Source organism: Lonchura striata, chromosome 23, assembly GCF_050655825.1.
Source record: "Lonchura striata isolate lonStrDom1 chromosome 23, ASM5065582v1, whole genome shotgun sequence".
NCBI lineage: Eukaryota > Metazoa > Chordata > Aves > Passeriformes > Estrildidae > Lonchura > Lonchura striata.
Window position 1 is genome coordinate 493,882 of NC_140725.1, and position 26,471 is coordinate 520,352.

At 54.1% G+C, this 26,471-nt stretch overlaps 2 protein-coding genes and 1 long non-coding RNA gene across 8 annotated transcripts; 1 reads left to right on the top strand and 2 right to left on the bottom strand.

Annotated features, from left to right (window-relative positions):
- On the bottom strand, positions 1 to 8,385 carry SESN2 (sestrin 2). 3 transcript variants are annotated; one of them, XM_085559467.1, is made up of 10 exons: positions 8,290 to 8,385; positions 5,627 to 5,692; positions 4,673 to 4,867; positions 4,151 to 4,333; positions 3,675 to 3,884; positions 2,818 to 2,968; positions 2,536 to 2,651; positions 1,613 to 1,803; positions 1,047 to 1,191; positions 1 to 973 (listed from the first exon to the last, which is right to left on the bottom strand). In XM_085559467.1, the coding sequence occupies exons 1-10, from the start codon at positions 8,383 to 8,385 to the stop codon at positions 887 to 889; spliced, it is 1,440 nt and encodes a 479-aa protein (XP_085415593.1). In that variant the 3' UTR covers positions 1 to 886. The 3 variants fall into 3 exon arrangements, with proteins under 3 accessions (XP_085415593.1, XP_085415592.1, XP_077644647.2); XM_085559466.1 differs by lacking the exon at positions 8,290 to 8,385 and adding an exon at positions 7,731 to 7,823; XM_077788521.2 differs by lacking the exons at positions 5,627 to 5,692; positions 8,290 to 8,385 and adding an exon at positions 5,004 to 5,138.
- Positions 8,281 to 10,935, top strand: LOC116184428 (uncharacterized). Its single transcript, XR_004149198.2, has 2 exons — positions 8,281 to 8,417; positions 8,866 to 10,935. It is a non-coding gene; the product is annotated as an uncharacterized LOC116184428 (long non-coding RNA).
- On the bottom strand, positions 9,534 to 23,318 carry FAM76A (family with sequence similarity 76 member A). Of its 4 annotated transcripts, XM_085559469.1 has the most exons (10): positions 23,227 to 23,318; positions 22,104 to 22,168; positions 21,279 to 21,333; positions 20,566 to 20,718; positions 19,495 to 19,652; positions 19,012 to 19,098; positions 18,076 to 18,207; positions 12,848 to 12,983; positions 12,269 to 12,370; positions 9,534 to 11,390 (listed from the first exon to the last, which is right to left on the bottom strand). In XM_085559469.1, exons 1-10 carry the CDS (start codon positions 23,305 to 23,307, stop codon positions 11,304 to 11,306), a joined length of 1,056 nt encoding a protein of 351 aa, XP_085415595.1. In that variant the 5' UTR covers positions 23,308 to 23,318; the 3' UTR covers positions 9,534 to 11,303. The 4 variants fall into 4 exon arrangements, with proteins under 4 accessions (XP_085415595.1, XP_085415597.1, XP_085415594.1 ...); XM_085559471.1 differs by lacking the exon at positions 18,076 to 18,207; XM_085559468.1 differs by lacking the exons at positions 9,534 to 11,390; positions 12,269 to 12,370 and adding an exon at positions 12,377 to 12,739.
- Between the last annotated feature and the right edge of the window lie 3,153 nt (positions 23,319 to 26,471).

The window sequence follows — 26,471 nt, forward strand, 5'->3', positions numbered from 1 at the left end:
AGAATTTAAAAATAATTTTATTTTTTCAAACAGGATTAGTTACAGAGGCATTTCCATGCCTAGTCAGGAGTTAATATATCATAAAAAAATAGAAATAACTTAACTGGAGCTATCATTCAACAGCCAAACCAAGGGTGGCGATGCTGCTGGCCCTGGATCCTGCTCCCCAACAGGCACCTCCAAGTGCTGCTGGGAATGCTCTGGCATATCCAGATAAAGCCATGGCCACCCCATCCCACCCTCACAGCAGGAGAGGGGCTGAGGGAGCCTCATGCCCCAGCACAGCTCCCCCCTCAGCCCCTGAAGCTGAGGCAGTGGCAATGTGCCAGTGCTTCGAAAACAATGCAAAAAGGTGTAAAACACACTCGTATTCCTACCCTGTCCCTGCTCCTGCCCTGGCACTTAGGTTAAAGGCACTTCACATCCCAAACTGCTGGGGATGAGGCAGAAAGGTGGGGAGGGGGTGCCTGGGCAGCACCCCCTCCAGCAGCTACGTCTCCCAGTGCAGCAGGACCCAAGAAGCAGGGATGAAGCCCATGATATCCTCTGGCCATCTCTTCGGTGGCAGTCTTGGTGCCAGCACACGTCACAGGGGTGTGACACCAGCACTGCACCCACAGATGTCCCAGTTTGGCTTCACTTTGACCCCAAAAAGGCACAGAGCAGTAGAGCCCTCGCAGCTCCCAGGGCAGCACTTCGGGCTCTTCCCAGCACCGAGAGCCTCGCGGGGCTCCTCTTTCCTGGGAGACAGCGCAGGGAAGCTCCCACTTCACTTCCACAGCTCTGAGCCCGTGAAGCAGGGACACAACACTCCAGGTGGGTTTCCAGGGTACCAGCTGTGCCCTTCCTGCACAGCCGGGGCAGGAGGAGCAGGAGGGAGCCCGGCTCAGGTCATGTAGCGGGTGACGGCCCTGAGGGCGTAGAGCAGAGCCGCCTGCATGCGCGCCTCCAGCAGGAGCAGGTTGATGTGAACCTGTGCGAGAGCGGGGTCAGGGCGCGGGGCCAGCGCCCCAGGCACCCTGCCGGGGGGAGGGACGGGGCAGCACCTTCTCGGAGTGCTTGAAGTGCCTCCAGAACTGTGCGTAGATCTGCTTGGTCGTCCTCTCTGGGTAGCAAGCCACTGTCTTGATGTAGACCTTTAAGTTGCGCTCCAGGAGCTGGTTCACCTCCCCGTAGTCGTAGTCATCGTAGCTGGAGGGAGGAGGGCGTGTTATTCCAGACACAAGCCTTGTGCATTCATACAACCCCACAACGGTTTGGGCAGGAAGGACCTTAAAGCCCACCCAGTCCCACCCCTGCCATGGGCAGCGACACCTTCCACCATCCCAGGTAGCTCCAAGCCCCTTCCAGCCTGGCCTCGGGCACTTCCAAGGGATCGGGATTCCAGCATCTCTTTGGGCAAAGTCTGCCAGAGCCTCGCCACCCTCACTGTAACTTTTTACTAAATTCTCCTTTCCCAGGGTTATTCTGAACCTCAGCCAAGCCCACACACAAGCATCACTGTGCTTTGGGGAAGCAGCAGCAGCAACAGCCCGAGCAGGAGCGCGCGGCTGGACCTGGGCCGCGCTCTCCCGAGGCAGAGCGGGGAGCCCGGCCCGCCCCGGGGCAGTACCGGATGCCGAAGACGCAGTGGACGTAGTTCCAGATGGCTCGGCGCAGCACGGACGTGTCCACGCCACAGTGCATGGCCATGGTGTTGTAGGTCAGGTTGTAAACCACCTGGAACTTCTCATCCAGGAGCTGCCCCACCTCTGGGTACAGGCGGTTGATCAGCGAGAAGCCGTGGTCCTCCCAGGTGTAATCCTGATGGAGAAAGGATGCTAGGGCAGGGGTTTGGAGGGGAAAGGTGGGGCCCCTCTGTCCTAATTTCAGGAAGGGTACAGTTAATTTCTTCTCAGTAGCTGTTCCAGTGCTGTGTTTTGGACTTAGAATAACAAGGGTGTTGGTAACACACTGATGGTCTGTTTTTTTTTGCTAACTTGTGTTTATCCTGGATCAATGATTTTATTCCTCTTGTTTCAGGCTCTGCCAATGGGAGGGAGCTTAGCCAGGACAGGTGACCTGAACTGACCACAGGGATATTCCACACCAGAGAACGTCATGCCCAGTTTATAAACTGGAGGCAGTTATCCAGAAGGGGCCAATCTGAGTTTGGGAAGGGGGATCTGGCATCAGTCAGCAGGCGCTGAGCAATTGCATTGTGCACCACCTGTTTTTTCCCTTTTCATTGTCATTATTTACCATTATCATTGTATTTTACTTTATTTTTAATTATTAAACTTGTATCTCGACATACAAGTTTTATTTTGGTTTTCCTCCCTGAGTTGGGGGCAAGAAAGTGTGGGCTGAGTGAGTAATGTTTCATCTCCAGCTTGTGGCCTTAAACCACAACACCCCCAAAGCCAGGGACAAGGTGGGGTCCCCCCTAAGCTGACACCTCCCCCCAGTTCTCAGCACCTGGTTGCTCAGCTCCAGCCCTTCACCCACTGTCCACAGTGCTGGGAACAACAGGCCTGAGCCACTGCTGACACCCACCTGTGCACGGAAGGTGGGAGGCGCCTGCTCCCCCCTCCGGGTGAAGTCCTTGTATCCGAATTCAGGGTCCTCCAGGAAGCAGCGGATGTTGGACTGCAGGGAGGGATCCAAAATATCTACAAGGCACCAAGGCAGTGGCCATGAGCCCAGAAGGAGTCAGTGCTGCACTGGGGAGCTGATCCTGCTCTCCCTCAGGCAGATTCCAGTTCCTGTCCCCCTCCTCGGGCTCCCCTGGCCCACGGGGACCTCCTGCCCCAGACAGCTGCCCCTGCGCCTCCTCACCTGAGGAGGGGACCAGAAAACTCTCTGTCTTCTCCAGCTCGAAGCGTGTCGCCATCTCCTCCTGTGTGACTCCTTCCTCCTCCAGCTGGTTTTCCTGCAGCAGCTTCATCCTTTCCATCAGCACCTGCACCTCCTGCATGGCATCTGTGCCCTGGGGAAGCACAGGCCAGGGTCAACCCTGCCCCTGGTCGACCAGAGGGGCCCCCAACCCCAGCTCTGCTGGCACCTGGGGGAACCCCTGGGCATCTCCCTCTGGTCGTGCCCAGATTCTAGCAGCTCCCATGACCCATCCCCAGGCCCCCTAAGGGAGGAGGAGGAAGTCCTGTGGAGGATGTGGAAACTACTGCATGGCTCTAAAGCATCAGCTGTTCCCAATAAAGGCCACAGATCCTCTGAAAGATGGGCCCCTCTACTCTGGAAACAAGACTGGGAGAGCTGGGGAGGCTTCAGGAAGACCTTGGAGCCCCTTCCTGTGCCTAAAGGGGCTCCAGGAAAGATGAAGAGGGACTTAGAACAAGAGCCTGGAGGGACAGGACAAGGGGGAATGGTTTCCCACTGCCAGAAGGCAGGGACAGATGGGATATTGGGAAGGAATCCTTCCCTGTGACGGTGGGCAGGTCCTGGCAGAGTTTACCCAGAGAAACTGAGGCTGGCCATCCCTAAAAGTGTAAAGGGCCAGACTGGACAGGGTTTGGAGCAGCCTGGTCTGGTGGAAGGTGTCCCTGCCCATGGCAGGGGATGGAGCAAGACAGGCTTTAAGGTCCCTTCCAATCCAAGCCAATTTGTGATTCCCAGGGGCAGCCCCATAGAGCATCCCAGGGCACATTCACACCCCTGCAAGGCACAGCCCCTCTTACCCCAGAGCCCCCCATGGTGTCACCAGAGGCAGGGCTGCTGTTGCTGTGGGGTGAGGGGGCCCAGCAGCTGCTCCCCACGTCCTGCTCCTCCTCGGGCTTGATGCCGCAGCCGAAGACAAAGGATGCGAGCGAGTGGTAGTGGGTGAGGAGCACCAGCGCCTGCACCAGCTCTGCCAGCGACCAGCTGTCCTGCCCCGGCTTCAGCAGAGCCTGCGACACACAGCAGGGCTTGTAGAGATCTCCCAGGCCTCAGCTGTAGCCCACCACAGCCCAGTGCTAGGGCAGGCCAAGGGCAGGACACAGGAGTGCTTGGGAAGTGCCTCGCCCATAGACCCGTCGGGGCCAGGCACCCCTTCCCATCCCACTGACTCCCTCAGCCCCGAAAGGGTTAAACCCTGGGGGCTGTGCCCGCAGGAGGTGGCCCCTGGGGTCACTGTGTTCTGGGGGGCATCCGTGATGGCAGCATCAGCTCTCACCTCGATGTGCTCCTTGGTGATGAGCCAGGGCCGGTGCGCCAGCAGCTTGTTGACCTCATTGAGGTTCCGGAGTTTTTGGGGGGCACAGTGCAGCCCCTGCAGCCATGCAGGGTTGCCCCCCACCTGCAGGAACTCCCCCATGTGCAACCCCACCAGGTAGGAGCAGCGGTGCCGGGCTGCTGCCTGCGGGGAGAGCCAGCGGTCAGCCCCAGCCCTGGCTGCTGGCCCCACCTGCAACAAGCCAAGGCAGGGAGCCCACGCAGCCCATGCCACTCCTGGAGGAGTTTCCCTGGGGATACGAGTTCCAGATTTCCCCCTCACTACCAGGGCCAGTCCCCAGGGGTCCTGGAGGGAGGGTGTTGGGGTACCTTGGGTGGGCACCAACCCCAAAGGGGTTTCTAAGCTTTTGGGGCGTCAGATCAGAGAGGGGCCCATCTGTGGGCTCCCAAATGCTTCCTGAGCAGCAGTGCTGGGACCCCTCACAGACCCCTGTGTCCCCACACCCCCAGGGCCCGTGCTCACCATGATGGCGATGTAGTGGCGCTTGTGGTAGGGCAGGGGTCCGTCCATGCGCAGCAGGAGGTACTGGGTCTTCCAGAAGCTGCTGAGGTACTGGGGGTGCAGCCCCATGACCAGGGCGACGTGGTCCACCCTACCTGCTGAGACGAAGGCCTCGAGGAGCTGGCGCAGGCTGCTCTCCCCTCCTTCCTGCGGGACCTGCAGAATGAGGGGAGGGAAGTGAAGGGCTGAGAGCTGCAGGTCCCCACTCCTCCCAACATCCCCTAACCTCAACGGAGACCCCCCCCAAGAAGCAGGACCCGGGAACCCCAGAGCACCAAGGCCAGATCCTCACCCCACGGGCAGTGCCCTGCCTGCGGAACGGACACCGGCGCTGGCCCCCGCCGCCCGTGTCCCCACGCCCGGCCCCGGGGGGCAGAGGCTGCTTGGGGGTCTCCATGGCAGAGCCCACCAGCCCGTCCCGCTCAGCCTCGGGCTGGGTTGTTTGTTTGGGCTCTGGAGTGCAGGGGAGGAGACGGGGCTCAGCCCCCAGCGCAGTGACGAAACCACGGCGCTATCTCTGCCCGAGGAGGAACATCTGGAAGAGTGAATGTGGGTGCTGAGATAGGGCGCAGGTGCCCTGGGGATTTCAGGGCAGAATGCTGGGGGGCGGGCAGGGCAAGGGTGTGGGTCTTCGCATCGCAGGGGAAACACAGATGTGTGTGCCCGAGTGGGGAAACTGAGGCACAGGCAGGGCAAGCAAACACCAGGGTGAAATGCAGCTGTTCCCCTAACCTCCAGAACGACCCCCCCAACAATGCCACACGGATCCGCTTGGGGTGGGTGACCCCCCATTCCTCAGCATCCCACCCCCACCAGGAGTAGGAACCGGGGGATTGGGAATCCTGCCCGTCACCCCACCCGCAGCAGGGAAGGGTGAAGGAGACCCCCCACCCCAGCCAGTCCTCATCGCTTTACCTCTCCCAGGGGAATGAAGGCGCTGGGGCCCCTCGCCAGCTCCCGGGCAGCCTCGATTCCTCTTTCCTAGGAAGGAAGGCACAGCCGGGAGTCACGGAGCCGGGAACATCCCCGTCGGCGTCACCGGAAGGGGTGACTCAGGCGGACACGGGCCACGGGGCCATCCCGCACACCCTCTGCGTCAGGCAGCGCCTGATGAAACCGGGCTGGGAAGTTGCTCCGCTCCCGGACGCGGTGACACAGCGGGACGCCGCTCCCGAGCCGCGCTCGCCGCCGCCAGGAAAGCGGGGAGCACCGGGATAGCGGGATGCGGGGATCAGCAGCAGCACAGCCACGGCACTGTGCCTACGGCCTCCTCCGGGGCTCCCACTAAGCCCTCCCTGGGCGTGAAATGCCACTAAACATGACGGTTTCCCCCACGCTCCTCCAAACTCGTTAACAGAGTTAATCCAGAAGCAGCCCTCACTCGCAGGGGCTCAGAGCCTTTCTGCCCCACATCCTCAGGGCTGGAAGTGGGCAGCTGCACGCCCACAGCACCCAGTGAGTTACTGGGTGAACTGGACGAGCTGCTTCCACAGACCCACAGAGGAGGACATCAAATCCCTGTGGAGGCAGAAGGCAGCCTGGCACCCTCTCCTGAGCAGGAAAGGGGTGTGGGATGGCACGAAGTGACCGGAGCAGCTGCCGGTGCAGCCACGCGCTGCCCATGCGGCGGATGGCACCGCGACAGAGCCGGGACACACCAGGAATGCCCTCAGCCAGTGGCTCCCGTGGGATGCTCCTGCCTCGAGTCACCATGGAAGCTCTGGGGTGACAGCGGGCTCAGGCTCCTGCTGCTGAGTTGGCTCCTTGGTTGTGTGCTGACGCAGGGTATGAGGAGAAAGAACTGTCTGCAGGTCCGAGAGACTCCCTGGGAGGGGACAGCAATGGGCCCTGGCAAAGTGAATCCACAGGACAGACAGAAGGACTTCCAGCCAGCTGGAATCCCAACCCACAGCAGGAACCAGGGTCCCAGCCCAGCCCCTGCTTTATAGTATATCTCAGGGTGACCTTGGAAGGTGAATTTAATCATTCCTGCAAGAGGCTCCTCGTGTTTTGCTGCATTGAGGAATCCTTGGGGTGCTGTGCTTAACCCTTGCTGTGCCACCAGCGGATAAAGTATCTCCCCCTGCTTCCAGTGATAGGGAATCAGAATCACGGAATAGTTCAGGTTGGAAAAGGCCTCTGAGACCAGAGTCCAGCTGTTACCCCAGGACTGCCAAAGCCACGACTAACCCATGCCCCCAAGTGCCACATCCACACGTCTTTTAAATCCCTCTAGGGATGTGGACTCCACTCCCTGGGCAGCCTGTGCCAGGCCTGGACCACCCTTTCAGTGAAAAAATTTCCCCTAATATCCAACCTCAACCTTCCCTGGCGGAACGTGAGGCTGCTTCCTGTTGTCGTATCAAACTGAGGGGAAACCGAGGCACTGAGACGCTGTGACTGACACACAGTCTGCCTCCAGTTCCAGCGGGCACAAGGCAGGCTGAATCTTGACAGTGGGACCAGGGGAAGGAGATAATGCCCTGTGAGCAGGAAGATGGGTGTGCTGAGGAATAATCCCACTGGTGCCAGGGCTTAGGCAGGTTTTGGGAAACCATCCCTGTTAAGGTGAGCTTCATGCTGGGAACAGCAGCATGAGCCAAACTGGAGGACAGAGCCCTTGAAGCCCCCCAGCGTCCTGTCAGCCCCTCACCTACCCCGCAGGCACATCCCACCCCTTCGTGCCAAGCCGTGCCCGTAAGCTCTGCCGGGTTCCCACACATGCCAGCTCCCGCAAGGCTGGGAGACCCAAGGGTCTCGCCTTCCAGGCGCCCCAAGTTCCCCCTGCCTGGACCGGGCCGCCGCATGCCCGGGAACCTGCGGGAGCCCAGCCCGCTCCTCGGCACCGCCGGTTTCAGCCCGGCTGCAGGGAGGACGCGCCGCAGGGCCGCTCCCGTCCCGGCCGCGTTCTGCACGTGTCCCGGCGGCTCCCCTCCCTGCGGCCGGGCAGCGGCCCCGGGCCAGGGCACACCCCCGGCGCCTCTCCGAGGGACGGGGCGATACAGCCAGGGAGCCTTACCTGGCCGCCCCGCCGGGCCCCGCAGCCCCGGCGCTCCTCCGGCCCCGCGGGGCTGCTCGGCGAGCCGGCGACCAGCATGGCGTTGGGGCCGAGGCCGGGCGGTGGGGACGGGGCCGGGCGGTGGGGACGGGGCCGGGCGGTGGGGACAGCCCCGGGCGGTGGGGACAGCCCCGGCGGTGGGGACAGCCCCGAAGGTGGGGACAGCCCCGGGCGGTGGGGACAGCCCGGCCACCCACGGTCACCCCCGGCCGCCCCCAGCCCCCGCGCTCCGCAGCGGCCGCGGGACCCGCGCCCGCCACCTTACATAGCCCGGGGCGGGGACACGCCCCCGGCCCGCCTCGACCAATGGGAGGTTGCGGGCGTGACCGCCCGGCAACAAGCAGGCCAATGAGAAGGCGGGGGCGTGGCCAGGCGGGCGGCGGGCGCGCCCGCGCACCGGCGGCAGCGCGCGTTATTTAGGGACTGACGGTGCCCCGGTTACCATCCTGCTGAGTGGACAAGTCTGCCGTTCCAGGAAAGCTCAACAGCAAGGGAAGGCCAATTGCTCAACATGTGCTACCTTAGAGGGAGGTTGGCTGGGGACAGCTCCTGCCTTTTTCACCAGCTGGTGGTTTTGGGCAGCCCAGATTCTCAGGAGGGAAACAGCAGAGACCATACAGGGACACTCTGAAGGAACACCTGGGGCAGGTAACACATGGAATATTGTTTCAGTGTCTCCTGTCCTTACATGCTCTGCTCAAAGATCAGGAGCTGGATTGTCACTGTGGCTGGTCACCCCACTACAGACTAGAATGGGAAAACCTGTGGCATTAGGGCTTGGTGGGCTGCAAGGAAGCCCAGAGCATTTGTGGGACGGAGAAGGGAATTATAATCATGGAATATTCAGGTTGGAAAAGATCTTTAAGAGCATCCAGTCCAACTGTTCCCCTAGCACTGGGGGCCACCATCTAACTCTTGTCCCCATATGTTACATCCACCTGGCTTTCAAGTTCCTCCAGGGATAGGGACTCCCCAACTTCACTGGGCAGTCTGTGCCAGGCCTGGACAGCTCTTTCCATGGAAGAATTTTCCCTAATATCCAATCTAAACCTTCCCTGGCACACCTTGAGGCTGTTTCCTCTCATTTCCTCTGCAGGTGCACTGTTCACAGGCGTGGAGGGAAGGTGACTCCCAAGGTGATCCTGGCCCACAGCAGCTGCCAGTGCTCCATCAGGATTTCTGCACTGCAGGCAGATGGATGTGGCTTCAGCAAAAAAAAAAAAGCCAGTAGAAACTGTGGTTTGTACAGGTCAGTGATCCTCATTGCTCTGGGAGTAGCAGCAGGGGGGAGCTGCTAACCCCATGTGCTCCGGGAGACTGGATATGAACAAGGAAAATGGCCAAAGCTAAAACCCTTTTAAACTCCCAGACCTCCAGAGATTTCCTTAGAAAAAGATGAGGGGCAGCTGAATTTTCTTCATGGAAATCTCATGGGAAAAGGGAAAACCTCCATGCCAAGGAAGCAGGTCTTTCTGTCTGTGTCAGTATCCCTTGCCTCGATCAGGAATACATCTCCTCAGATACAGCCGGATGGGTCCTGGGAAGCTGGATGTAACCAAGTAACCAGGATCCTAGCAACAGGCTAGATGGGAGGATTTAAAGATAGAAAAAAAAGTAGGAGCAAAGCAAACAACGGGAAAATATTTTCTCATTCCCCGAACTCCCAACCCTAAAGCAGGAGATAAATCAGCTCCAGGCAGGGAGAGATACTTTGGTTGTTTTGTTTTTTACCCTTTTCAAAGCAAACAAAGTAGCAGTCACAGATGAGGATTTTTTAAAACCACTTTTACAGGTGTCATTTGTACAAATCAAAGCGTCCCTTGAAAATCTCATCATTACAAACATACAAAGAAACGATGTTGGTGCTACAAATCAGCTATGCAACGGCAGGAGCAATTTATCACGATTAAAAACCCTACTGAACAGTATTTACAGGGCCTTTCTCCCTCTTTTTATTTCTGTATGTTGAGGGAAGGAATAAAAGCAAAGCCCACAGTTAAAAAAACTCCCACCAATGCACTTCATTTTCTTAAAGTATAAAACTGGGTGAGTTTTTGCCACACTCAGGCAAAGTGTAACGATTTCTGGTTTTGCTTGTTTTCACATCAAAAATCTCTTAGAAAAACCAAAAACAAACACATGGCAGTGTCTGATGAAATGCGCTCCTTCCGTGCCAGAAGCCAACATCATCCCGAAAAAGTGCCTTTGAGTAAAACCAACTTAATAACAAACAGGAAAAAAAGAGGATGAAAAAAGTAATCACAAGCTCTAGTTAAAAGCTTCATCAAAGCCCTGACAGAGCAGCCGCCCTGCAGCAAAAGCACGAGTTCTCTTACCTACCTTCAGCCCCTGCTCGGGGGTCTCCAAGCCCTGAGATGTTTCTCCGCTCCCTGACTGGCGTTCGGGATGCCGAGGAGCTCCTGCCAGCCCGGAGTTGTGTGGTGCTCCCCCTCCAAGTGCTTTTTATCCACCACCATCACCCCAAAACAGGTGCTTGGGGGGATCTACCCCAGCTGGTCTGGCTGTAAGGGTCAGTGGCAGCTGTGCTATTTTGGGGCAGCACATCCCTGGTACAGGGAACTCTCATAGCCCTTTGATCCTGCTGGTTTGGAATCAGCAGTGAAAAAAATCCCTGGAGTGCCCCAAAAAACACTCCCTGGCTCAGGTCGCTGCCTGAGTAAGTGCTTTCCTGGAGCCAACCTGGCCCCGGCATCTGAAGGGGCAGGGAAAGGGGGAAGAGAGGGAATATCCTTACTCTCTGTGTAAAGAAATGGAGTAAGAGATACTTGATCGCACCAAACTGCAGAAATCATCAAAATCCCAGAGGTCACCACATAACCAGGGCACTGGGTGGGGGGAATTCTGGGTGGGTTGGGGGCTGTATCATTCCACTTTGGCTCCCAACCCAAAAGCTCTGATCAGAAAAACAAGGAAACACAAAACCAGGCAGTTTGGTTTGCCAAGCTGACAGAGAAAATAAGAAAAAAAACCAAAACAAAACACAAAAATCTTCCAAGATAAATACATGGCCCCCATTTTGGAAGCATCTTCAAAAAGCTGGATCAACTGTTGTCAGCAGTGGCACAACCTTCCAGAACACCTGTTGGGCTAGTGAGTTCTCAGCTCTCTTTTGAAGAGGGAACAGTTCAAGGAAAAAAAAAAAGAATCTGGCTCCCACCACACGCAGCTCCCATTTTATCTGCAGAACAACTGGCCATGGCAATTCCCTCACAGCAGCAGGCTGGGAACCACTAATGCAGCAGGTTCCTGTTTGCTCATGGAAAGGGCTGGCAGTGGTAGCAACTGGTTAGGAAAAGATTTCTTCCAGAAAACAGTACTTCTGGGGGATTTAGGAAGGCTGGGACCTCTCCCCATGGATTGAAACCGGCCACACAAGCATGCTGTCAGAAGGTAACACGCACCAGGAATTCCCATGGAGTCCACAACACAGAGGTTTGGGCTTCCAGCCATCCAGCAGGTCTCCCACACTCCTCGGCTAATGCTGGGGAAAGCTCCCAGGCTGGGGGCTTGGCTTTAAGGGGAGGTTATTGCTCCTGACTTCTCAGGCTTTTTGCCTTTTGACAGGGCTGCTGCTTGCTTCAGGAGTTCTCTGTTCTTGGCCTGGAAAGGGGCAAAATGGGTATTTAGTGGCATGGATCACCATTAGCTCTTGGGATCCCTGTGCAGAAGCTGCTGACATCCTGCACACAGGTGGAAAGGGGGGCAGAGATTGAGCTCACCTCTAACCTAGAGAGGGCTCTCCCTGGGATACTTCCCCAGAGGGGGTGTGGATGGAGGAGGGGCTGTTTCCTCGGGGGCAAAAGAGGCCTTTTGTTTTATCCCGTCCCACTTCTCATTGCTGGGGCTTTAGATATTTATATACCCAAAGTAATTAAATGGTGCAAAGTTCATTTCTGTGTTTCATTTCTTTCCCCTTTGACCTGATCCTTCAGTGGCTCAAGCTATTCATGCTGATAGTCTGCTGTGTTTCCACAGCCATGACAAGAATCCTGCTCTCTCTGCACCCATCAGCTCAGATACTTTTTTATCTGGACTAGAGATAAAGGGCAAAAAGAACTGCCAATTGTTCCTTTGTTCTCTCTGGTTACTGCTCACACAAATCACAGGGAGGTGATTTAGAGGTTCAGGGAGCTGACAAAAGTTCTGCAGAGAGGAGAAACAGGTTTAAACTTGATTTTGGCAATAAGTAAAATGAGTTTGATGGCTCCTGTCTAGTCCATAAGGGACACAACATAGCACTTGACAGCACAGTAAGTGTGAGCCTGAGTAGAGAGCAGCAAGGTAGGTGTAAATGGTGGTTGGGATGCAATGCAGAGCTCAGGAGGGGCTTGCCTGGCAGCATAGAGGCTGTAGGACAGGGCTTAGAAACATTAGCAGAGCTCTGTGTGCAGGAGCTCACAGGGTATTCTGATCAGGAGCGTCCTCAGTCACTCCTGGATACAACACAGCTCAGCAAATTAAACTGACAATGCTCTCACCTGTAACTGCTCCATGACCTCCTTGTGTGTCTTCTCCATTTGGTTCATCTTTGCCCTCATCTGTGATTCCTGGTACTGCAGGTCGGCTTTCAGCTCTGTGATCTGTGCAGAAATCAGGAAGGAGCAAGTGAGCTGGAAGAGGCAACACCACAGACTGCCCTCTGTGTCACAGTGCCCTCACCACAGACCGCCCTGCCACGGAAAGTGTCTCTACAGAAGGTGTGTGAGACTGGCTGAGGTCACAGATGTGCTGATGGTGCTGAGGGACTGCAGTGAGACCAGAACTGTGTCACGGAGAGCACAGAGCAACAGCAAGGGCCAGCACTGCATTTCTCCAAGCAGCAGCGTGTTTGTTCCCAGTCTTGCCCACACACAGAGGTCTCCAAGAAAGTAGTCAGGAAATGACCCTTTATGGAATGAGATCCCCTGGGTGGGTCCAGAGAGCCTCTTTGGCTTTGGAAAGGAGGCAGCCTGGAAACAGCCAGACATGTTAACTCCAAGATAAAAGCCAGGCTGTGTCAGAGTGTGATCTCTGAGAACATGTCAGCCTGCTGGGGGGAAGCAAGCCAAGGACTGTACCTTCTTCTCCTTCTCCAAAATCATCTGATCCTTCTGGTGAAGCATCTTTTTTAAAGTAGCCACTTCCTCTTTCAGCTGGGCAATGATGACAAAGTGGTCGGTGCCAGGGGAGTCCAGGGCGAGGTCTGGAGAAAAACTGCAGCAAAGAACAGGGAGAGGCCCTCAACAAAACCCTCCTCTTCACTGAGGCAGGGAACCTCCCACAGATGCACTCAAGGGAGAATGGGAATCATTTCATGATCATTCATGATCCTTTTTCAAACCAGAAAGTTGAAGACAGCAATCAAGAGAGATAATTAAACTTTATGCATCCCTTTGGAAATCTCTTTGCTCACAAGTAGTCCTTGGATGCACTGCAAAACTTCCCACTGAATGAAAACAAACATTCTGGCAAGGAGGGGACATGAAAGAGAAACAAATAACCTCCAAGTTCAACAAACAGAGCAAAAGTAAACAGCTAAATTGTCCTGAGCAAGGAAAAGGGGTAAAAAAACGTACTGGACCTTATAATATGACTCTGCCACGATAAAGCAATTTAGGGAGAAGCTGCATTATTCCAGAGTAGGAAAAACTCTCCAGGAAAACAGAGAAATAGCAGAGCACATCATCTGTACACCACCAGGTACTCTAAGCAACCATCAGCAGTTACATGTGCATGAGTCACTGCTGCACTGGTAAATCACAAACCTCCCTACAGACACCCGGTGCCCCAGGCAGGCACGTGCAGTCCTGTGCTACAGGAATATGCCAGATCATAAGATACAACAAGCTGCAGCCACAAGGCCTAGGGAGCCCACCTGATTTTTTCCCTGCCTTCTGTTCCATTCCTAAAGCTGACTTTTATCTCCTGGTGCTAAGTGGGCAGCACACTCCCAGCCACATACCTGAAACTGCTGTATAAAAATTGAACAGTAATAAGACAACAAAGCTTCACCTAAAAGATTACTTCAAGTCTGGCTGTTATCATATAAATAAAAATAAATCATCAGGGTCACCCAAAGCCTGACTTTTTTTTTTTAAAGCCTTCAGGCTAGGTCAACACTGAGCTTTAAAGCTGGGAGCTGCGGTAGAGTGGGGAAAGTATGGTCTCAACCCAAAATTCTGCTTCTCTCTAGGATGTTTTTACCTCTGAGCTTCCAGTCCCCAACCTGTACCCTAAGGCAGAGAGAACTTGCTGCTCACTTCACACGGGTTCTCCTCCAGCATCTGGAAATGATCCATTTCCTAATTAAAAGCACTACAGTCTGCTTTGACAGGACTCATTAGTAAGGATGTGGCAGGGAAAAAGGCTCGCTCCCCCACTGTGCTGAGGATCTACAGAGGGAAACTAAGCAGAGGCAGGTTCCCAGATCTGAGAGTCAGAGGATGGCCCTGAGGCACTGTGAGAGAAAACCTGGCAGAGGAGAACTCAGAACTGAGGGTCTGCAGGAGGCAGCCCAGAGCAGAGGAGCCCTGCATGGCTAAAACATGCTGACAGCAGAGTCCACACTAAGATGTGGCAGCCCTCTGGGCACACTGGATCCCGCTCTGTGCTAGGCAGAGAGGTTCATAGCCACACACTAGCACAGAATAACTCCATTTTAAAACTTTCCCAATAGTTTCCCCAAGTGGAGGCTGTGCAAGATGATGATGTGTGCTCCGGCACCTTTCTGTGTGCAAGCACATTATTAACAGCAGCTTTAATTTCCCACTCAGTGCAAATATGCTGGGGAGGAGAGAAATAAATTTTAAAAAACAACAACAACAGCCAACAGCACAGAGAGAAGAAAGGCTTCCTCACTAATTCCCTCTGGCTGAAAACAATCCCTTGACACACCATTCCTTTGCCCAGGCATGCATACCCTCCTGCTGTGCCCTGGGATGATAAAGAGTGCCAGGGGATGTCCACATTTCCCTGAGCAGCTCCAGCATGAAAAATTCCCTGCCTGGCAACGGCTGCTGCCCAGCACACTGCGAAGCCAGGAAGGTGAGAGCCAGCCCTGCCACCCAGTGGGGAGAAGGAAGGGACAGGAGGGCCCCCATCCCTGGGGCTCCAAGGGCTCCTCATCCACCAGTGAGGAACAGCCAGCTTGAGATCTCCTCCTGCAGGGGTATAAAATACCAGACAGGTATTTTCTTGTCCAGTTGCTGCAAAATGCCCCTTCAGATGTGTTAAGGTGCTAAATAAAAAAAGCAGATTTTTTTTCCTCTTCCTTTGTATTTTTTTAAAGACTGACAAGATAGTAATGAAAGGTTCCTCTGTCTTAAACCCCATGTTACAGAAGCAGCATGAGACTCCAAAATTTGAAGGAAAACTGCTAAACACAAGTCAGTCCTTTCCTTTAACAAACATATCAAGAATTAAAACAACCAACCAAAAAAAAAAGCCATTTCTTCTACAAATAAACTCAAGATCCAACCCCTTGGGATAGGTAGGGGGACATGAGCTCTCCATGTCTAAACAGCCTAAAAGGCACACCACTAATTAAAGGGAAATTACGAGCTCCTATTGTTTTCAGCAGAGACTGAGGACAAAAATGGAGCTGTTCCCAAGGCACTTGCTTCTCTATTGATTGGAACAGAAACCAAATCGACTGCCTGAAACTCCACACCTGTTAAATGGCAGAAATTAGACAAGGCAAATGCCAAGCTTAAAGATTTCACTATTCAAGTCAGGGTGGTACAAAGAGGCACAGACCAGGCACTAAACCAGCATCCACATTTCACCTTAGACAAAAGCCACATGCAGAGCTGCCTCCAGCTCTGGGCCTCAGCATCAAAAGGACGTGGAGCTGCTGGAACGAGTCCAGAGGAGGCCATGGAGATGCTCCAAGGGCTGGAACCCCTCTGCTCTGAACCTAGGCTAGGAGAGCTGAAGGTGTTCAGCCTGGAGAAGAGAAGGCTCTGGGGAAACCTCCAGAGCCTAAAGGGGCTCCATGAGAGCTAGAGAGGGACTTGGGATAAGGGCCTGAATGCCAGGACAAGGGGGAATGGCTTCCGGCTGCCAGAAGGGAGGGATAGATTCTTTGGGAGGGACTTCTTCCCTGTGAGGATGGTGAAGCCCTGGCAGAATTTGCCCAGAGCAGCTGTAGCTGCCCCTGGATCCCTGCAAGTATCCAAGGCCAGGTTGGAGAGGCTTTGGAGCAACCTGGGATAGTGGAAGGTGTCCTTGCCCATCAGAGGGGGGCAGAATGAGATGAGCTTTAAGGTCCCTTCCAACCCAAAGCATTCTGGGATTCTATGAAAAAACACCCTCCACTCAGTACAGTACAGCCCAGGTCACAGAGCTTTAAACTCTGCCAGGACTTTCCGATGCAAATAAGAATCTTTTTACAAATGAGCTTCACTGCTGAGGCACCGCTGCCCTCCCCCTGCCAGCAGTGCTGTCACTGCCTGGTGTTACAGGCACAATTTAGCACCTTGTCTGCAGTGACAGGAGAAGGGACCGCAGTGTGCTCATCTGCAGAGTCTGCAGCATAACAACACTTTGCCAGCATTGGCGCAAGATGATGGGACACCACGACTGCCCCAGCTGGGACCAGCACTGGGGCTGGAGGTGGAGCTGGGCAGCACAAGGCCACGGGGCACTGGCAGCACAGAAGGATTAGTAAGGTCAAGTCTGCTCCAAGATGTGCTGTGAGTCACTGGGAGAGAAAACTACTCCCAGTGCAGCAGCAACAGAGCTGTTTGCCCCTCCCAGAACTCACCCAGAACAAACCACTCAACACCACCCTTTAAAGGACTGTTGGAAATCATCCTGTCCACATATCGTAGCTATTGTGAGCAACAACCACCCTGAAATACGTAAACAAAATCAGAGGGAATTCAGTATGACACAGTAAAGGAATTTCTACCATATCCAAGAAGAAGCAGTAATTTCAGATAAGCTGGACCCTGACTGAAGGTGTTGCCAAAGTTAACTGAGCTCAAGCAAGCCCAAATTTTGCTCAGCTGGGGGCTATACCAGAGGTTTGGCTGGAGCCAGTGTACAGGATGTTGGGGCTGATCTTAGCACGGAGGAGGTTCTGGTTGTGTCAGTTTACTCCAGACTTTGCTGCTGGTGCAAACACCCTTGTGCTGCAGCAGACCTTAACTCCATGCTCAGGCTGTGCCCCAGACACCAACGTGACTCTGGGAGGGACAATCTGGTAGTTGTATAAAGGGGAGGGACTTGGGGGTTCACCCTATAGAAGAACTCTCAGCAACTCCAAACCACACTTAAGGAACCCCCATTATTATTCTTCTCAAGGCATGCAGTCATTTGTCTATTTAAGGCAGCTGCAGCTTGCCTTTTCTGCTGCATGTCACTGAAGCTCTTTAGTTGCTAAATTTACACTTGGTTTGTTTCTGGAACTCATCAAAAAAAGCCTATGGCAAGGCCTACAGCCTTGGCAGTAGCCAGACTGACAACACCTGACATGAGAGCAAAAGGAAGGCTGTTGATTCCTTCAATATATGCTCCTGTTTTCCAAACAAATAGCTGACCAGAGCACAGGTCATTTTGGTTTTTTGGGTATTTTCAAGCCAGCAGGGCTGTTACAATGAGTTGTGATATCTCAGCCCAGGATTTAATGAGGAGATAAAGACAGCTGGTGCTGTCCCACAGCCCAGAGCAGCTGCCTCTCTGGAGGGAAAGCTGCACCAGTACTGATGGGCAGCACCACTTCTACCAGGGTCCTGTTTCCATTCTCTCCTCTGGCTCCACCAGCACTGAAGCCAACGGAATTTTAAGCCCTCCACACTCAGCCATGGCTCCCAAGTCACTGTTAAAATGATAAAACATCTTTCAGACCACTCTGTGAGTGCCACTGCCCTATAAAACTATTAAAGTTCTATTTCACAGAATCATAGAATGCCAGAATGGTTTGGATCAGAAGGGACCTTAAAAGCTCATCTTGTTCTGCCCCCTGCCATGGGTAGTGTCACCTTCCATGAGATGAGGTTGCCCTAAGCCCCATCCAACCTGGCCATGAACACTTCCAGGGACGGGCATTTCCCAAGGGAGCATTTTACAGTGACAAGGTGTCAACAGTATCCATAGCAGAGATCTGTGATCTCAGAGACACTGAAGGCAGGTAGTGATTGATTGATTAATTACCAGTGTCTTTAATAAACCCTTTGGCACCAACTATGCTCTGGTCCATGCTCCCAAATCCCTGCTGTTTAGAAAGAGATCCGTTGAGAGGGAGAGTTCCCGTGTGTGAGGCAGTTCCCAGGGAGGGAGGGGAGAAAACAATAGGTGATCTCACTTCAGGATGTCAATGCCTTGAGCAACAGGACAATGGTGGGCCCCGAGAGTCTGTTGGGAAGCAGCCCACTGCGCCAACGTGGACGGGGCCCTCTGGATAAGGGGGCAAAGCATCTCGGGAGAGGAAGGAACGCTGAGAATCAGAGAGGAAAGGCAGGAATGAAAATATGCATGCACAAGACCATAAAAATACAAATCCATCTCAATCTCCTGTTTCTGCCAGTGACTCCCATTCCGCTGCACAGGCGGCTGGCATCAACATGATCCAGCATCAAGTGTGACAACAGAATGGGGTCGATGCTTTCCTAGAATCAGAGAACCATGGAATGGTTTGGGCTGGAATGAATCTTAAAGAGCATCTTGTTCCACCCCCCTTGCCATGGGAAGGGACACCTTCCACTAGACCGAGTTGCTCCATGACCCATCCAACCTGGCCTGGAACGCTTCCAGGATGGGGAGTCCACAACCTTTCAAGCAAAGCTGTTTGATTGCTTGTCTCTACCCCAAAAGCAGGAGGGGACATGGGAAGTGGGTCTGGATCTTCTCCTGTCCTTTGAGGCTCTCCCTGCATATCAGTCTGACAGCCCTCAAAGCACAAAACCTGCAGGCCTTGCCAGCCCCTCTCTCCCCGTAGCTGCAAGAGACAATAAAGTTGGTCTGGCTGCAGCTTCCTGACTGCTGGGGAGTTCAGCCAACATCAACTCAATCCTGCTCCATCCAAGCAGGTACAGGTGCTCTGTATTCTTTTCCTCTTCAAATCTATGTCTAGATTCCAGGTAGCACTGGCCTGCCAGGTTCTAGGGCAGCCCCTCGAGGTCTCAAAGCCCAAGGCCCTTGCTCTAGCATAAGAGCTTCCTGTTATTCACACACAACTCTCTCTTATATAAACTCAGCAAACAAACCCCCCACCTACAATTTCTCCATGTAACAGGCTCACCTGTCACCATTGGCAGATATGGCATCAAACTTGGCTTTCTTCTTTGGGATTTCGTTCTGAATGGAAGACGTGGATAAGGTTTTCTGGCTAGAAAAAGGAGGAAATTGTATGTCAGAACCTGAATGACTTTCAGTCTAAGACAGAGAAGCAGATAAATATTCCCACCCACTTTGATCTATTAAAACAGTATTTCCCAGTACTAAAACGATAAAAAATCATTCCTTGAAGAGTAGCTGGAGACTAAAAATAAACAGAAAACAATGAGTCAGAGCAGCATGTAGGTGAAGAACTCCTGCTTAAAATCTGCATTTTAATCATTAAATTTTACAAATGCAACTTCGCTTTCATAGTGTACAAGTTCGGTAAGTTGGATCACTAAGAAGCATAAGGCTGTACCAGCACAGTGAGGTTTGCAAACAAACAGTGTGACTTAGCCAGATTGCCCTGAACTCAGACCCTGCCCAAACCCCTCTCCAAGGTTACCTGTTATAGTGGCTGCCACTGCTGAGCCTACTGAACTGCTCCTTCTCCTGCAGGCTGGCTCGTGAAGAGCTGCTCAGGTGTTTACACTGCTCTTTGGTCTTCTGCAGGACTCTCTTATAGGACAGTGTGCACAACCAGCACAGCAGCTTTCCATCCACCTGGAAGGGGAGACAGAAAGAAGTTTTGGTCTTTTTTCCTGCCCACAAAGCAAATACAGAAAAGACAAGAGGCACTTTCAAGTTTAGGGTTACAGGTGAACAAGCAGGGACTCAAAAATAATCCTCTGAATGGACAGGCAGTCACTGGAGACCAAAACAGCAAGGTGACTGCTCCAGGAGGCTCAGCAGGGCACCGATTATGGGTGCAGCATTCCAAACAACAGATGTTTGCAGTTTGCCTCGAGAAGACACACCTCCTACAGAGCACTCAGGGTGTTTAAGCAAAGGGTGTACAGAAGCCATGGAAGGGGTTTCCTGGTGGAGGTATGACACTTGTAGCTCCTCAGGCTATGGAACAAGTATCATTCCCCATCCCCCTTCCCAAACAGCACCTCACACTTCATTCAGAGGTCTCTGCTCCTCTGCCAGCTCTTGGGCCAAATTCAAGAGATCTTAGAAGATCTGGCAGAGGCACACAGGGGTTCAAAGATTAAAGAGCTCTAAACCAGAGCAAAGTTCAACTCTAGAAAACACTTCATAACCAAGAGACAAGGATCATGGAATGGTTTGGGTTGAAAGTGACCTTAAAGCTCACCCAGTCCCACCCCCTGCCAGTCCCTGGGCAGGGACACCTTCCACTGTCCCCTGCTGCTCCAAGCCCTGTCCAGCCTGGCCTTGGGCACTGCCAGGGATGGGGCAGCCACAGCTGCTCTGGGTAGCCTGTGCCAGAGCCTCACCACCCTCACAGGGAGGAACTTCTCCCCAGTATTCCATCTTACCCTGCCATCTAGCAATGGGAAGCCTTCCCTCCTTGTACTGTCAGAAATGCTGCAGAAGATGTAAAGAAGATGGACAGAGGATCACTGTGATCAGCCCTTTTACCTTTTCAGCCTTCTTTAACACCAATACTGACCTTCTTCCTGTCATCCTTGCGGTCAAATGCGCACTGCTGCTTGCACTGCTCACACGAGTGAGGAGGGCCATACTTCTTCTCTGAGTTGGTGCAACGCTGGCACTTGTTTCCAATAAATGCTGCTATGATGTTGCAGTACTGGCAGGGTTTTGGCTTTAAAAAATAAGAACAACTGCTACAGCCTTCTAACTACAGTAGTACACTGCTAGTTCCCATTCTTCCCATAATTACAAACTTTTATTTCCTTATTCTACACAGAGTATAATGCTGATCCAGGAGATGAAACTCCATTTGGATCCCTGGTCTCCAGCTAAGTGTATTTAGCCATGGCACTCAGACCATTTATCAAATGCTGTGAAATCTTTAGAAAAAACAACAAAATAGAACCAATCAAAATGTCTATTTCAGATTTCAGACAAGCAGGAAATAAAGATTTATCACTGCTTCCTGCAGCAATCCTAAGTCTGTGTAAGCACAGTCTTGTTTCTACTGGGTATCAAACAGATAATTTCCTGGTCTCAAACAACGTAAAGCTCTTTTTTGTGCTAAAAGAATAGAAAAAGTCAAAGCTTTATGCTTGAGTGACCCATATTATTGATCAGTCATGCTCTTACAGCTGAGCCAGTCCACAAATTGCTCTGATATTTCAGCAGGATAAAGACAAGAGAGATGAAAGGAAAAGAGGCTGGGGAGGCTGAGCCCCTCTCACTTACTGTGCCGTAGAGCTTCACGTTCTGAGCACACTTCTTGCATATCGTGTTGGTTTTGCTGTTAAGAAGGACAGATCATTCTATTAACACATTCCAACAGAAATGAAACCTCTATGTTTAGGATTCCTGCTTAGGATCCCAGCCTCCCCTCGGCTCTGTCTCTGCTGATGAGGCTGGATTCAACCCCTCTAGCAACTCAGATACCAAAATGCTTTTCCTATCCCCATCTGGCTGAGGATAGATGGCCAAAAATTACTAGGAGGTGTCTTTTAATTAAGGCATCCCCAGATGACACCCAGTTTTCGTCCAGACAAACACAGGATTTAATCACTAATTAGCAGCATGAGTGATTCAGCATCAGGGCAGGCTCCACTATGGAGGTCATGGCAGGAGAGGGCAGAGGTGTATTTGTGCAACAAACACAGGAAGGAACACCTCACACAACGGCCACACACAGCTCTGGGTTCACCAATCCTCCCTCTGACAGCTACACAAGCTGATAAAATGCAAAAAGACAAGAGCCCAGCTAAAGGACACACAGCAGGAAATAAATGTTGGATGACAGACATCAGGCAAGAGGAAAACTCATGGGAAGATGCATCTGAGCTCTAACTGAAAAAAAAACCCAAGCAAAAGGTTTAATCCAAGTGCACTTCAGACACTCCAACTCGCCCAGCAGACCTTTGGAGGTGGCCAAAGGTCTCCCAAGTCCTCCACAGCAACAATCTACAGGTTAAGGCTCCACCACTGGAGGTGTGGAAGCATTACAGTTCCCGGTGTGACCATTCTACACAAAACCTGGATCTCCCCAGTTCAGCAAGCATTTACCTTTCCTGCTGGAATTCAGTCCTGCAGTAAGTGCATTTAACAATGGGATGAGCAATCCGGCACTCCTGCAACAACAGAGGTGTTTCACGAGGTGCAGTGCTGCTCCCCAAATCCCAGATCTCCCACTGCCCTCCACTCCCACCATATCCACACACTTGCAAACACTTCCTCCCTGTCCAGTCATGCTGAGAGAAGAGGAAGGGTGATGGGAATGCTGTGTGTCACAGGTGAGCCATGCAGGAACCAAGCCAGGGCTCGTTTGTGCCTCACACCCGTGGACCAGGGTCAGGGGTGGCCCCAGCTCCCACGGCAGGAGCACACAGCTCTGCCTCAGCTATTCACCACTTTCCTGCACATCTGGCCACGCTCTACCCTCATCCCAGCTTCCCCTACGTCCCAGCCTCAGTGATCCCAGGCTGCTCCAGCTCCTGCCCCGTGTTCCCTGTTTCATCCCTGATATTGTCCTTCCCCACCCCAAAACCCACCTTACTCCTTTCACGATACCATCAGGCTTCCTACAGACATGGCCAGATCCTCCCAGGCCTTTGCTCAGGAACAGCTCCCACGTCCCCTCTATTCCCCTCAACAACCCCATGACTTCCAGTCCAGTACCCTCCAAACACCCCCAGCACCTCCAAACTGCCTTCAGTGCCCTCGGGTCCCCCTGACAAACAGCTCCCCTGAACAGTCCTTCACATATCCCCCAAACAGCCCCTAGGCTTTAGCCCCATGCTCCAGCCCCTCAACACCTCCCCAGAGCTCCCAGGTCCTCATCCACACCCTCCCACCGCTCACTCACAGACCCCAAACACACACCTCAAGGCTCCAGTCTTCATAACTACTCCCAGGATCTCCCAAAAAACAGGCCCCCAGTTATCCCCAATTTCTCTAAGAGCCTCAAGATCCCTTAAAAACATTCCCTTGCTTGCTCTCCCTCGCATGCAATGCTCCAGGAGGCCCTTTACACCTCAGACCCCACAAACCCTCTCACAGACCACCCCCTTCAAATCTCCTCACAGATCACCCCCCATTTCCCTCACAGCCCCCCTCAGCCTCCTCTCCCATCAGCTCCCTCGCAGACCTTCCCCCACAGCCCCCCCACAGCGCAGCCCCTCTCCTGAACCTTGCAGAGCTGCTGGCCCTGGCTGAGCGCCTCGAAGGGGAAGCGCTGGTGGCACTTGGTGCAGGCGTACAGCGCCGCCATCCTGCCGCCCCGCCGGCAGGCGCGGCCGGCCCGCCCGCCCGGCCCGCGGCCCCGCCCGCGGCCCCGCCCCCTCCCGCCGCCCATTGGCCGCGCGCCGCGTCATTCACGCCTCTGCCGCTTTCTATTGGTGCGCCTGCCGTCACTCACAGCTGCGGGGCGGGGCGCGCCGGGGTATCGGTGACGTCACGGGGGCGCGGTGACGCAGCCTCTCGGCCCCGCGTGACGCGGCGCGCGGGGGAGGTCGCGCGAGATCGCGCGTGGAGAAGGGGCGGGGACTGTGAAAAAGGGGGCGGGGCCTGGTCGGGGGTGGGGAACGGGGGCGGGTCCGGGGCGGGGCGCCTGGGACAGACCGGACTGGATTAGGACGGACTGGAGTGGGAACCTGGGCTGGACTGGGCCAGACCGGGCCAGACCGGACTGGATTGAGACGGACTGGAGTAGGGAACCTGGGTCAGACCGGACCAGACCGGACTGGGGAACCTGGGCTGGGCCAGACTGGAGTGGGGAACCTGGGCTGGACTGGACCGGACTACATCAGCCTGGACCGGACTACATCCACCTGGACCGGACTGGACTGGGGAACCTGGGCCGGACTGGGTCAGGGAGCTTGGGCTGAACTGGGCTGGACCGAGCCAGACAGGGTTGGGGAGCCTGGCCTGGACAGTGCTGGACTGGACTGGGGAACCTGGGCCGGACAAGGTCAGGGAGCTTGGGCTGGACTGGACTGGGCCGGACAGGGCCAGACACGGCTGGAGAACGTGGGCTGGACTGGGCAGGACATGGCCAGGGGAACAGGCTGGGCTGGGCTGGGCTGGGCTGAAGAAAGGGCTGAGGGCAGGGTGCAGGGTGGTGGCAGCGCTAGAGCAGAGCAAGGTGAAAGGGAGATGCACGGCTGGCCTGGGAGAGGGGACGGAGCTGGTTAGGGCTGGGGAGGAGGATGGCAGGCTGCAGTAGGGCTGGGCTGGGCAGATGAGCTGCTGCAGGGAGGGAAGGTCTCTGTGGAGGTGGCGAAGGAGGGTCAGCACTGCAGGGAGGAAGGAAGAGAGCAGAGGAACGTGGGGAGGAGGAGGAGGAGAAGGCGTCTCTGCCTTGAGATGGAGGTGAGAAGGAGCAGAGCCACGCACTCCAGGGAGGGCTGGAGACACCAGCAGGGCAGGGATAGCGGGAATATTGTGGCTGCAGGCTTGAGAGAAGGAGGCAGGAGGTTGTGTTTGCAGGGCAAGGAAAGCCTTCATGTGAACGTGTTCCTCTTCACGCTGCCTCCAGCAGCTGCAGCTGCTCACCCGCAGGTCCCCGGCGCAGCCGTGGCTGTGTCACGCCTGGGTCGGCCTTCGTGGCCAGGGCAAGCTGCAGCTCCCTGCGCTTGCACCGCAGTTGGGAGCAGCTCCAGGGGGGAATACGGAAAAGATTTGGCCCCGTTTCAGTTTGGGAATGAGGTTGGACTCAAGCTGCTGCAGCAAGGACAGATCGTGCACTGCAATAACTTGTTGGGTTTTTTTTTTCATCAAGCAGTTGTCATTTTGTACAACGTGACACAAAACAGGTGCTTTGAGAAATGGGGAAATGAAGGCATTTTGTTGTTAAAAGTTCATTCTAAATCCAAGACGGAACGAGCAAAAGGCAGTAAGAACTCACAGTTGTGTGATCTGCTCTGTTTGCTCAACGTTCCTGTGCTCCTACACCCTTCCCTCCTTCTCAGACCTTAAGGGATACCTTGAAATCTTTGGGAAACTTCCATCCTTACCTTTTTTCCTACACCAGATGACAGAGTATTCCCGGTCCTGACTGGTGCAAGCGGTGAAGCTGAAATCTGAGCTGCTCAGGCTTTCCCAAGAAGGACTGGGGGAGTGTCTTGGGTTTTTAGCTTGGCTGCGTGGGTGTGCATAATGAACCGGAATTCTGCTGTGCTTGGCTACCTCGGGGACTCGTTTTAATCACCGGGCAAATGTGCTGTGTGTAGGAGAAATACTTAATTTCATGCCACGAGTTGCATTGTGCTGGATGCCGGGCTGTGATTGGGAAATGTCCGTCGGTGGGAAGCAGGAGGGAACAAACCCCTCCTCGCTGCTCCAGGGCGGGGATGAGGGGGTGGAGGACTGGGGATGCTCCGATTCTGGGGTTTGGCAGCGCACCTGGAGAAGGGCAGCGCCGCCTGCACTCTGCTACAGCAAATCATGGAATCCTGAAATGGTGTGAGTTGGAAGCGACCTCAGAGATCGCCCAGCGCCACCCCTGCCATGGCAGGGCCACCTTCCCCTGTCCCCGGCTGCTCCGAGCCTGGTCCAGCCTGGCCTTGGGCACTGCCAGGGATGAGGCAGCCCCAGCTGCTCTGGGCACCTGTGCCAGGGCCCCACCACCCTCACAGGGAAGAATTTTTTCCTAACATAACATCTAACCCTACCCTTTGTTAGTTTGAATCCATTCCCCCCTTATCCTGTCAATTAAAACCTAAAAATCGGACAGGGGGGGTGGGGGGGAGACATGGAGTGGCAAATACCTGGGGCTGAAGGAAAAGGAATGGTTCAGTTTGAGAATGTGAACAACAAACCTGCCAGAGCAGTCATGGGTGCCAAGGGAGAAGCATTTGGCTGAGGAAGAGAGTTTGTAAAGCTGCTACTGAAGGAAGTGTGAGAAGAAACGCTTGGAAAGCCACTGCCTCGGTGATTTTCCAGCAGAGCCGCACCAGCAGCAAAGCAGTTTCAAGCCTTCAGAGTTTGGAAGGCTGTTCAGATCTATCAGATGCACCCTTTCACTGTGGAAGGGTTTGGGTTGGAAGGAGCTGTAAAGATTATCTCTCTCTAATGCCCTGCCATGGGCAGGGACATCTTCTATTTGTGCCCCAAAAACCTCTGGTTACTGTGTAAGACAGCAGAAGTCTCCCCTGGATCATGGTGTCTGCCATCCCAAGATCTCAGGGTTTTACTTAAAGCACATCCTTCCCCCTTATGGAGCACCTGGCTCTGTGCTGGGGAGACTGAGCCCCCCAGGCACAGCAGTACTGTGTGAGCTCCCCATCAGCCCCTCTGGGTCGCCTGCAGCGTTTGGGAGCCACAAGGTTGCCAGAGCAAGTTTGATTCAGCTGCTGTTCCTTGACACCGTCTGTGGTTCTCTGTAAATCACTAACAGATAATAATTTCATACTCTGGCTCTGCGTATCCCCCGCC

Excerpts from the sequence above, each read along its gene's own strand:
- SESN2 (XM_085559467.1), bottom strand. The coding sequence starts at position 8,385 with ATGGTCTCTGCTGTTTCCCTCCTGAGAATCTGGGCTGCCCAAAACCAC. Across the intron at positions 3,885-4,150 it reads TCACCAAGGAGCACATCGAG|GCTCTGCTGAAGCCGGGGCA; the intron begins GTGAGAGCTGAT and ends TGTGTGTCGCAG. Across the intron at positions 1,804-2,535 it reads CTCCCACCTTCCGTGCACAG|GATTACACCTGGGAGGACCA; the intron begins GTGGGTGTCAGC and ends TTTCTCCATCAG.
- FAM76A (XM_085559468.1), bottom strand. The coding sequence starts at position 23,307 with ATGGCGGCGCTGTACGCCTGCACCAAGTGCCACCAGCGCTTCCCCTTC. Across the intron at positions 22,169-23,226 it reads AGGGCCAGCAGCTCTGCAAG|GAGTGCCGGATTGCTCATCC; the intron begins GTTCAGGAGAGG and ends CTGTTGTTGCAG. Across the intron at positions 20,719-21,278 it reads ACGTGAAGCTCTACGGCACA|CCAAAACCCTGCCAGTACTG; the intron begins GTAAGTGAGAGG and ends TATTTTTTAAAG.